The sequence below is a fragment of the Dermacentor albipictus genome, chromosome 3 (genome assembly GCF_038994185.2).
Source record: "Dermacentor albipictus isolate Rhodes 1998 colony chromosome 3, USDA_Dalb.pri_finalv2, whole genome shotgun sequence".
In the NCBI taxonomy this organism is placed as follows: domain Eukaryota; kingdom Metazoa; phylum Arthropoda; class Arachnida; order Ixodida; family Ixodidae; genus Dermacentor; species Dermacentor albipictus.
The window spans coordinates 74,944,474-74,956,067 of NC_091823.1; the positions used below are offsets into that span (position 1 = coordinate 74,944,474).

At 48.9% G+C, this 11,594-nt stretch overlaps 1 protein-coding gene across 1 annotated transcript in view; it reads right to left on the reverse strand.

The window, feature by feature from the left end:
* The window catches only part of CARPB (Carbonic anhydrase-related protein B), a 258,110-nt gene extending 248,650 nt beyond the window's left edge, over window positions 1-9,460 (reverse strand). The window contains exon 1 of the mRNA XM_065430086.1: window positions 8,819-9,460. Coding sequence (XP_065286158.1) covers window positions 8,819-8,879 — 61 coding nt within the window. The 5' untranslated portion in view covers window positions 8,880-9,460. The remainder of the gene's footprint in view (window positions 1-8,818) is intronic.
* Between the last annotated feature and the right edge of the window lie 2,134 nt (window positions 9,461-11,594).

Sequence of the window (11,594 nt, forward strand, 5' to 3'; positions counted from 1 at the left end):
GTCCTTCCCTTCTCTCCCTGAAGTAGACTACGTGACATATCCTGCTATGGACGTTCTCTTAACCCGCCATGTTACGTTACCCAACATCATTATTACAGTTAGGAATAATCAGGCGTGCCTTCCCATTCTGAACTTCAGTTCATCGACGCAAGTTCTTCCGATGGATATTTTCCTAGCGACGCTGCATCCCTTGCAGCACTATACTGTCTCGGCGCTGGCTACCGATCCTCATCTTGACCGCTGCAGAGTCGACTTCGACTTCCACAATATGTGCCGCGCGGCCGCATTTTTATGCCGTGCAAATTCTGGGTCTCGGAGCTATACATTTCGCGGTGCACCGCCGATCGAGGGGGCTAGTAAGAAGTGGCCGATTCATACATGCGGAATATGTGCACGAGAAACTAACTCCTTTTTTTTTTACTCCACCAGGAGTGAGTCATTTTTTGATCTCGGTCGCAGTCATAGGTGATAGCCGCATAAGCGATGGTTTGAGTGGGGAGCGAGGCTCTCATGAGTATCGCGGCGGCGACACTAGCTACTGTGGCCATGCCAGCGCTGGCGTGTTTTACTTGGTGCTTTGCCGCGACGACTAACGCGACTAACGGGAAACCGCTCGTGGTTACGAGCGGTCTCCCGTTAGTGCAGCCGCACCTTGCACTTTCAGCGCCGAGGCTGACGCACTGTCCCAAAGCGTTCCACTGGAAAGGTGAGCACTCCGTGCTTTAGGCGCAACCACGCCTCTCCTCGACCTCTCTGCACTTTATAGTCGGAAAGCTTGCTGCGAAAATGAAAGCCAAATGGGCTTAGGCCTACAGCGTTATTCTTTAATTTGTCCTATTGTTGCTGCGCTGACATACAAATTGCCTGCGAGGTTGTATAGGGACAATTTTTTTTTTATTCACCGTAAAGTTACGAACAAGCGAGTGCCAACTCTAGTCGTCTTACATGCTGAGGCGCATTGGTCGACCCCTCGTGCACTTCGTTAAGTATATACGTTCTCAGTATACCTATATACGCACTCCGAAACAAAAAGTTCAGTTAAAACTTTTTAGATTCGACAATTTTTCGTTCTTCCCGCAGCCGTAGTTTTTTGCCAGTTTCGATAAAGGCTTTCATTTGCAACAAAAATTATATATCATCTCCTGACAAAGCGGCACTTGGCCCACTTCACGCCAAACGGGTAACCGTTTTTGACGAGTTTTCCAGGTTCACGGGAAGTGAGTGGGGTTGTATACTTTTGCTATGCTTTAGCTCGCCCCTGCAGCAGAGTTCGGGCGTTATCGCGGTGGACCTCCATGAGATTCCATGGTTCTCGATATTGAGGGATGAAGGCCTAGCCTGTGGTCACACGCAGGCATCTCGCTATGTAACCATAACTATGTGGTCGCGATATCTATCACTGCTAAGGCAAAAAGCTCCTTGTTGAAAAAGCAGAGTGATTAGGCTGCGTATTTTTGCCTACTCTGCAGGGAATGGGACGAAGGAGAAAACAGACCTTAGAAAAAGGTAAGTCTTTTTTTTTTTGCATTAGTCGTGCAACTTTATCAAGGCTAGCTTCCTTTATCGCCTCGGATACCCGATAATATCACAAGACCTGCGCCTGCGGCAGAACGAGCAGACCTCCATCACATCTTATAGGGTTGCCCTCACATGCCCCAAAATTGCATCCCACAGGCCTTGCAAATCGCTACTCCTCAGCAGTGATCAGGCGCGTTCGGATCCAGACGTACAAGTCTGGGTCACACAGCGGGAAGGGGTAGCCGCCAGGATGCAAGGATTTGCGTCCGCCTAACCACAAGTGGCCCCCCGCCAATTCCCATTTTACTTTCATCTTAATATGGTTCGGAGTAAAAGTTTGTCTTCCTGCTCTCGGTAGTAGCGCTGTGTCGCGTTTGCCCGCGTCCTGGGCTGATGGTTTCAGGCCGCGTTTCTCGGCGAAATCGTCTGCGCGTATCTTAAAGAAATGCACCTAAATGTACCATACGTCATTCACATTTGAGTGTCATATAAGTGCCGTGGCCGCTGCAGATGCTAACCTATTTGTGAGTACTTTAACTGTTCATATGACATCAGTGGCCACCGCTTCTCAGGTAACGAACATTTGCTCAGAAATCAAGTGGTCGCAGTCTTTTCCTAAACGCGAAGCATTTATCTTCTTTGTCAGAGCCAAGCTCAAATGCCAGTATTCCCAAGGTCGCCGAGTTTGTCGCCGATGTTCGCGCATCGGCGTGCGTGAACGTGGGCCCGACGCCTGTAGTGTCGGCGCATGCGCCGCACCCCAACTCGCTCGCCACCGTTGGTTCGGCGCCTCCTTTAATCCCCTCACCGGTACAAGTGCGCGCGTCACAAATAGGTGCGGCTCGGTTTCGCGGAGGCTTCCAGTTGCAGATACAACAATGGGCCCTCGAAAGTATCGGTCAGGAGAGAGAGAGAGAGAGAGAAAGCAAGGGTAGGGAAGGCAGGGAGGTCAACCAGAACAGCATCCGGTTTGCTACCCTACACTGGGGGTGGGGGAAAGGGGAATAGAAAGAGGAAGAAAGGGAGAGAGTCAGCACTGACTACATGTGGGAGGGACACCTTACACAATGACACTATAAGCGGTCTCTTAAGCCCGTGCACTTTAAGTACCGCACTAGTGCACGAATCGCTTTTCGAGCCAGTGACGGTTGTGGCCACGGTCCGAGTATCTTTGACTCGGTGAATGGTCTCGAGTCTAGTCTGTGTAAAGTTGCCCGCAGAGGGAGGCGGTGGACATCGTAGCGAGGGCAGGTACACAATACGTGCTCGATGGGCTCCTCGCACCCACAGGAGTCGCACATCGGGCTCTCGGCCATTCCCATACGGTAGGAGTATGCGTTCGTGAACGCCACTCCCAACCACAAGCGACACAACAAGGTTGCTTCGCCGCGGGAAAGGCTAGGTGGCAGTTGTAGCCGTAGCGTGGGGTCCAGTTGACGTAATCTGCAATTGAAGAGGAAGGTAAGAGTGCAAACGCTCTGCAGCGTCAACCGAGCTATGCGATCATACCGAAGCGGCGAAAGTGGCGAGGCTGGCGAGGCCGGAAGCGACGCGGTGGGCCGACGAGATATGCGTGGCAGTAGAGCTGCGCGAGCGAGACGAAGCGACGCACGGTCGAACGAATGGACGAGCGCCAAACAAGGTTCGCCGAGGCCGAGCGGCGCCGATCGGGGGACGTCCGCTTGCGGGGCCTAGGCGCAGTAACTTCAAAAGCAGTTCGTCCAAAGTCACAAATTCGGTGTGGCGTGTCCCGTCTGCGATTCGCCTCTGGTTCTGATCGGACGTCGTCAGGCTGTCACGGCCCGCGCGTGCGGCGATTCCCGAGCGAGCGCTTCGCCCGGGAGGACGTCCTTCCCCGGCCGCGCAGGTCTCGTGGCTCCTGTCCTCGCCTCCTGCCTCGCCGTTTCGGTAAACGTATCGCGCGATGCTGACTTCCGGAAATGTTTCGCATTGGCTTACGTGACCATCAAGGATGGTTTTTGCCGTATCTTTCGTATTGTTCATTTGAATCCTCTGTGAGAAGCTTATTCTTCACCGGTTGCTAAAATGGAACAACTGCTCGCCCGCTGAGCAGAGAATATTGAAAGTTTCTTCTATCTTTTCGTTTCTATGATGAAAACTAAAGCTTTCATTTGAATGTGCGGAGAACGGAAAGATTAGCCCCCGCAATAGGCGAGTGCCTCTCTTTTCTCTGGGGCACGCAACAGGTTCTCGCTCGTGATAGGTTCACACATGTGGTAGCTTTCACTACACCCACTGCACAGATGTGTGAAGGCAAAGACAACAGGCCATCTATGTGCTGCGGTAAACCGTTCGGGCGGTGACGATAACCTTGCCTGAAGGTTCACCTGATTTTGGTGTACGTTAGAGAATCGAGAATTCTTACATACTCAAGGGGGCCCCGGGCGAACGGAGCGGATGCGACAAATTTAGTTAATCCGCAATGCTCCAATATACACCGTCCTTTATTATCCACTAAAGCGCTCTTGCAGGTAAAAATTCCTGACTCAAGCAAAGTTCTCGTGTAAAGGTACACTTATTCGCATTTCTGCTCGCGTTCAAACTGGACATTCTCGCGATAACTACTTCAGTCGACGTAACCGTGACACTAGAAAAAAAAATATGTATATTTCCAACACATACTGCTCTGTAATTTGGATTTGGAAGTTGGCGCGGAAGAGAATGAAAATGTTAATAGTATCGTAACATTGAAAATTACAGTCATGGAGTGCTCAAGACTAGATAATTATAATGACGCGTTTCAAAGCGCTGTTTTGCTAATAGTGTTTATAGCCTTGTATATTGTTCAGTTCCCGTAAATACCAAGATTCTTTTCTCTCACAAGCAGGTGGCCCACGGGTATTCTCAACGTGATATACCCTTGCGTCCTTCATTATCAACGTACCAAACAACAAATCAAAGAAACCTATTTCTTGAATTTATTTTTTCGGATTTACATCATCGAAGCTTGTAGATCACTGTTACACTCTTCGTAAGAGTTTATCGCTTTAGCTTCAGCGCTTCCTGCCCCTCTAATGCCCGGATACTTCCAGGCATCATTCTACGTTGGTTTCAAGTGTCGCTGCAGCAATAAAGATTTCGAGTAATATCAGATTTGAGATAAGCAGTTGTGTCTTGCACCGCAAATACATTATTCTGTTCTTTGTAGCTGAGTGAAGTAGAACTTCGTCGAGTGGCCGTGATAAAGGTAATTAGCCGCGGCTCCTGTATGGAATTTGATAAGACTGGGCCATACTTTCCCTTTTCTTATTTCTCTCTTTAACGTAAGAGTGACAGACCAGCTCACCCAGTTATTACAGAGCGTATATTTTCTCTGGTTTACTCTTATTTTAAAAAAAAAGAACTCCGTCCTTTAATGTACAACACATCCTTTTTGGAAATGTAGTTTATAAGATTACGTACTTATGTGGTTGTTTTTTATGATGAAAACCATGAGAGAGCTTTCATGCGCGTTTCATGCGCCGGCACCTTCCTCATTGAAGTGCCGCTTAGTTCATCGGGCATCACTTGACCAATTATTAAGGACTGATACAGCGCGAGACGGGAAACGCACAACACAAAGCGAAGGAACATGAAGAAAGCTTGAGTTCCGAATATCTTGGTGCCGCCTGTATCCCGCCTCGCGCTATACATATTATTCCTTAATATTGAGCCAACTTGGCCCGCAAGGTGTTCTGCTCACTCGAACGAACGTGTCAAATGCCGGTGCTGATGTCAAGGTGGCCCGTGTCAGGTCGAATCCGGACGTGAAATGCTCCGTGTTGGACCGAGCACAAACATTAGCGTTTCAGTTGCGTGACATCGGGGAACAGTTCGTTGTGCCTCCTTGAATTCTCCTTAACTTGACGCTCTCCTGCATTGAGCGAGCGTTCCCGTTTGTTTGCTCATAAATTTCGAGCATATCTCCGGCTTCCAGCGACATCGAGGGCCCCTGGACGACAGTGTCTTAGCCTTTTTGCACTTTCCGGTGGCTTACCGATGCTAACGCAAGAATGATCTTTTTTTTTTCTTCTTTTCTTAAGTTTCAACAACGCGGAAAGTAGTAGTAACACGTATTATTGCCATCGTCAATTGTCTATTCCATAATCTATAAGAGGAGCTTTAGAATGCATTAACCTTCCTGCAGAGACGGTTTTGATGCAACGGACGACATATAACCTACACGAAAGTGGCTGTATAGATGCAGCCGCTATCGTCTGCGTGTTGTTTGTTCACTTGGAAGCACAATGCAGCAGAACATCACTCGTGCCCAACAACCTGCATGCAGCTTTTCAATCATTCCTTTCCAAACATGTGGCCGCGTTCTCGCCTCAGCTCTGAGCGGCTTCGACGAGAAAGAATACAACCCCGGTTGCTTCAGGTATTAGGTTATGTGGCATCTTTCTCATCTTTTTTCCCTCTCTCTCTCTCTCTCTCTCTCTCTCTCAACTTGATATTTTATCCGCTTACCGGCACGACGCTCTCGTCGTCTGAAAGCACAAATATGTCTTCACCGCATCGCGTAGTAAAGCTCCACCCTTTGTACGATGGAGCCGAAATATGCGGGGCGGTGGTCGGAAACAACAAATTATGAATTTGAACGTTGACGTCAAAACGAAACAGACGATAAGTTTCCGAAATTGCACGAAGCTTCTTTTTCTCATTCAGCAACATTAGCGGACATCTCTACGCAACGTATGAAACGAACGTAAACCGATGCACTCTCAAGCTGCGGCGATGAATTCTGCATAAACTCTAACGGAGGATAAATAAGTGTGCACTTGTCATAAATATTGTATCCCAACAACTTAATTCAAGTGTTTTCTTGTAAACTCCAACGCTTAAACGTCTTCATAAAAGAGGGGATGCGAAACTCTAACCGAAATAGTCATTAGGTGGTCTTTATTGAAAGCCTGCAACTATGTATCTGAAGGATTAGACGGACATTACGTAAAGGTTAACGTGGTGTCACTTTTCAAAGCCGCTGATGAGTGTTCCCGATTTAATCCTCGACTTGGCATGTGAGGTTCTTGCGTTTCGCCGTGGCAGATGATATGTTATGGCTTAATTTTGAAAGCCGAAATTACTAAACTTCCTCGCCATCTATAAAGTACAATAACTTGTTTTCATAGTGTGAATCTATATGTACGAGATGTAAGCATGATCATAATCGCCAGGATGCAAAATAATGCATCCAAACTTCGCCCCACTAAAAAGCATTTAAGATTATTTGCAGAGCGGTAACATAGGCACTTCTAGAAGCAGACGCTAATTTGGATACTAGTTTACTTTAGGACAATTTTTTTACTTTGTTTATTCGAGGGATACTTCAAGGCAACAATACTTTTTAAAATTATATTTCAGTAAGATTCTACAGCTAACTCTCCATCATTACACCATATGCTTCAGCGTAGTTATCTTGTTTTTGTTTGTATAAGCCCGACATTTCCTTTCTTTCTTTAGCAGTTGCTTCCGGTCAGAAAAACAGTAGAATAATCTGGAGGCTGACCGCAACTCGTGTCCCTTCAAAACTACCGCCCCAGTAAGCTCAACCGTTCCGCACTGCTGCTCCAACATCTCCGATTCCTCCATGTTTACCTCCACTACCGTATCGTCATTACTCCCGCACTCTCAATCAATTTCTTTCTTATCAATGGACAATACGCTTATCACATAATTGTCAGTTAGTTTTTTTTTTCTGCTTGGATGAACTGCGTTTTCACTCCACCTTGAGCGAGACCATTGCAGTCTCCGCAAGAGTGTCAAAATGTCACATGCTCCCCCTACCAGCAACCACACTACAATACCTCCTCTTCCTCCTTAGGTTCTTTGTTTTTTCTAAGGTGACACTTGATTGACACAAGTTGATTAAAAGTTGAACCACTCGCAACTCTCGCCGTCGTGCAATCCTTTTTTTCTTCTCTTTATTGCTAACTTCCCCTTTCGCGTGACAATTATCTAGAAAAGCCAGCTTTACAGAAACCACTAAACCGGAACGAACGCAATGGCCTTATTGTGCCCTTCATGTCGACGAGAAACTAGCGTTCGGTACGTAGACACTAAAAAAATAAAGGAGAAAGAAAGGAAGCGAAGCGAAGAACGCAAATACCAATACGCTAGTTTCTAAGGCTTAAGCTGACAAATGACGGTGCTTCCGGTGCGGCTAAGCGAGGAAAACGCAATTGTTTCGGAATTGTCCGAGGTGCGCCGCATTGGCTCGAACTCTTGTACACCGCGGAGCGCCGCAACAATCGCAAATCTATAAGTTAGTCTCTTCGTCTATATCTTAACTACTTTCACAGGGAAAACCGCCTTCAGGCTTTGCAGTAGGCGCTTTGTTATCAAATTGCAGAACTGATAGCTGTGGCAGCCACGTGTATGTTGAGTTCGAAGGCAATCTGTGCATCAGCACCCACAATACAATATCAGGAATCCGTGTGAAACTTTGAATTGTCTACTTATGTTAAAGCGTATATGTGTAATCCTGAAAACAAATTCGAAAATTACGGGACAGATATTTAATATAGTAGTTTGATGACATAACACGTTGCTGCTTCCTAATAAGTGCCAAAGAATTTGTGTTTGGTGATGTGACGTACCAGTTGTACGTATCGGAATTCCTTCAAGCATTCTAACCGAAGGTGGTGCATGAGACGTGACCATGAATAGTTTAAATGAATGGTACAGGCAGAATACCAACTATGGTGTTAGGCTGCTGAGCACGAGGTCGCGGGATCGAATCCCGGCCCCGGCGGCCGCATTTCGATGGGGGCGAAATGCGAAAACACCCGTGTACTTAGATTTAGGTGCACGTTAAAGAACCCCAAGTGGTCTAAATTTCCGGAGTCCTCCACTACGGCGTGCCTCATAATCAGAAAGTGGTTTTGGCACGTAAAACCCCATTTATTATTATATTATAGGCAGAACACCAAGAAGTTACTTTTCTTTTATTATTTTAGGCTTGACAAGAAAACCAGTCGAAATCAGACCAAACGCAAGGCAAGCGATTCCTTCTTTGTCACTTTTTTTCGAGTGATATATGTAATATTTTTTTATGCAAGCTGCAATGTTATCACATAATTCATGTCACATGCTGTACCATTATCGAAAAAACAACCATTCTTAAGACGCATTCAGAAACCAACCTTATCTTAAGTAAACGTCGTGCGCTTGCCCGACATATCCGCAACGTTTCAATTACTCAAATTCATACCATCTAGAAACATTATATATATTCTTTATCTCGGTCTGAATTGACCACAGAAGTCTGCCGCGATGAGACGGAAGGTTCGGCACTCACTTGTGAAACAGAGGAAGCACAAGCCGAGTGCGAAGTGCGCAAGTTCCCAGCTGGCCTTCATCTATCAGGAGGCGGTGTCGGTGCCGCAAAGAGCACGGGGGGCAGTCGGCGGGGCCCTCCTTTCGCTGTAGCGAAAAGCGTCGTGCCTTCAGGTTCCTTTCGTTCGGTTCCTCCTATTTCAGGCGCCACGGGACCCTGCCACCACGAACCGCGGCCACATTTCGGGTTCCTTCGACGTTAGCGATCGCGGACACGGCGGCAGCAGACTCCGGCGGCACAACGACCACCAAACATTCCCGCTCGTGGCAGCGCAGCTGGTCAATCGGTCGGAAACGCCTGCATCACTCCGCGGGCCAAAAAAAAACGGTTCAGTCCGCTTGGGCAAAGCTCGGGAGTCCAGCTTCCGATCCGACCACCGGTATTCAATATCTCGGCAATTGCTGCGCTCTCGGCAAGCACCTAGCAACAACTTGTCCAAGTCGAGAGACCCTGGGCGAAAGGCCGGAAGAGAGAACGACCCGAGCGGCGTCGCACCTGTTAAGAAGTGAGAAGCGTCTGACGCGCGCGGAACTCGGCGCTGCGTGTGTCAGGTGAGCCGCGCGCTATCTCTTCTCGTCGTTCGACGGCGACGCGCCGGCGCCTGCGGTGGTACTGTCCCGCGCGGGACCCCCGGGCTCCTTCAAATACGAAGTCGGGAAGAAAAGGCGAAAAGAGGGAGGGAGTGCGGCGGGAGAGGGTGGAAAGAATGCGCTCCCGAAACTCCCCCTTCCAGAAGGTGAGGGAGCGTGTGAGGGCGGAGATAATTCCGACGGAAGCGGAAAGGTACTACTTTTTTTTTCTATCTCCCTCTCCGCCTCTCTCGTACCCCCATCCGTCCCAAAGCCTGGCCCCCTTTCTACCCTCTCCCAACATCGCGACTCGGTGGCGCCACGTTGTGCCGCCGGCGCCAACCTCCGGAGGCAGGCAGGAGGGGAGCGTGCAGCGAGAAGTGGGAAAAGGAGCGTGCTCTCGGTCTCTCTTTCTCTCCTACTTCCCCTGCGAGCTCCTCCGGGGCATCGTGAGCTTGGCGCCGACGACACATGAACAGAAAATAACAAAAGAAATGAAATTTGAGGTGCTCCAGTACGGGAGAGGGAGCGCTTCAAGAGCGTTGCCCCGATTCTTCGGTTATGATTTGACGGCTGTACTACGCCCCTACTCCCCACCCCCTTCTTTTTCTTTATCATACTGCCGCCTCTTTCTCTCTTTCTTTCCTTTCCCTTCGAGTTCGCCATCTGTCTTCTCGAGCAGGCCGGAGGTTTCTCGAGATTTCGTCCGTCGATAGGACGAATACGCGAACAAGAAAAAGCGGCAGGCCCCGGCGAAGCGCAACGTTTTTACGACGTCAAACGCATGCTTCATTGATTTATACATTGATACGCCAAGCGCTGGGCTCCCCGCGAAACAAGACGGGTGAGAGGGAGTCGACACTTTTATTTCTCTCCCTCTCTCCCGCCGACTACTAGAGATTCGGAACCCGCTGGCAGAGGGGAACAGCGGTGAGAGGCGAGAGACAACAGCCCCGGCGCCTCAGGTTTTCGCGCACAGGCAACGGCCTGCCACCGTCCCGAGTGTGGATCTGCGGCGAGAGCGATCCAGAGACGCTCCCGGGAGCTCCCAGCTGCGCACTTTCTCTCTCTCGGCCTCTGACTTCGCGTAGCGAATAGCTGTTATTTTGTTTCTCTTCGAAGGCCGATCTCCGTGGCGATCGCCGCCCTTCACTCCGGTTCACAAGCTATAAAAATTCACGCTTCCTCGGCACGGTACGCCGAGAATGCAAAGTCGTCGACAGCATTTTACGACCCGGCATGTATCGCAAAGTGTCCGTCGCAGGCCGTTGCGTAGATTAGTATTATGGTTTCTCGCAGCAGTACGTCTCTCCGTTCTTTTCTTTTTTTTTCCTATGCTCTAGTTCTCTACTTCTTTCGCGCGCACCTCGTAGCGACACTGCCACTGTCAGTATAGCTTCAAATCGCATTTGGTTATACAAAAAAAAAGAAAACGTTACTTGGATTGACCCTTAGGCTGAATGCTTTCTGCTTTGCGGTACAACATCGTTGCGTCTAAATGGCTGCATTAACGAGAGTAGCGTTGTAAAATCGGCACCTCCCAAGTTCCGTGAGGTCAATCTCACCGCTGCCTACCATTGTTGTGAAATCTGGGGACCGTGTGGTCAACGAAGGTTCCGTGCTTGGTGCCGCACCAGGTGCCGGGAGAAAGAAGGGTTCCGAGCGACGTTGAAGAGAATTTAAAAAATCAATTTATTTTATTTAAAATAGGTACATGATCAAATTTTCAAGCATGGCTCCAACTATCGGAGCACACTACATGCTAGCGCATTTGCATGTCCGATGTGATGTGATAACTTTATTTGGAATCCGGCGATTGGGAGGCCCGGGCCTGGGGCCGCCTAGATGGCCACTGGGAGCTGCTGCTCCCATGCGGCTTCCTGGGCTCGCTGGACGGCCCAAAGTTGGTCTTGGAGTTCTGAGCTGAGCAGCACGGCCGACCACCGCGCCCGTAGATTTTCTGGGGAGACTGCCATTTTATTTTGGTATATTTCACATCCCCACAACATGTGTTGAAGGGTGGCTCTAACAGACTTGCATAGCTTGCACATATCGCTCTCGTATATATCGGGGTAGAAAGTTTTTAGTTGCACGGGACTCGTATAAGTTTCTGTTTGTAGTCGCCTCCAAGTAACGGACTCAGCTCTGTTCAGTTTAGTGTGAGGCGG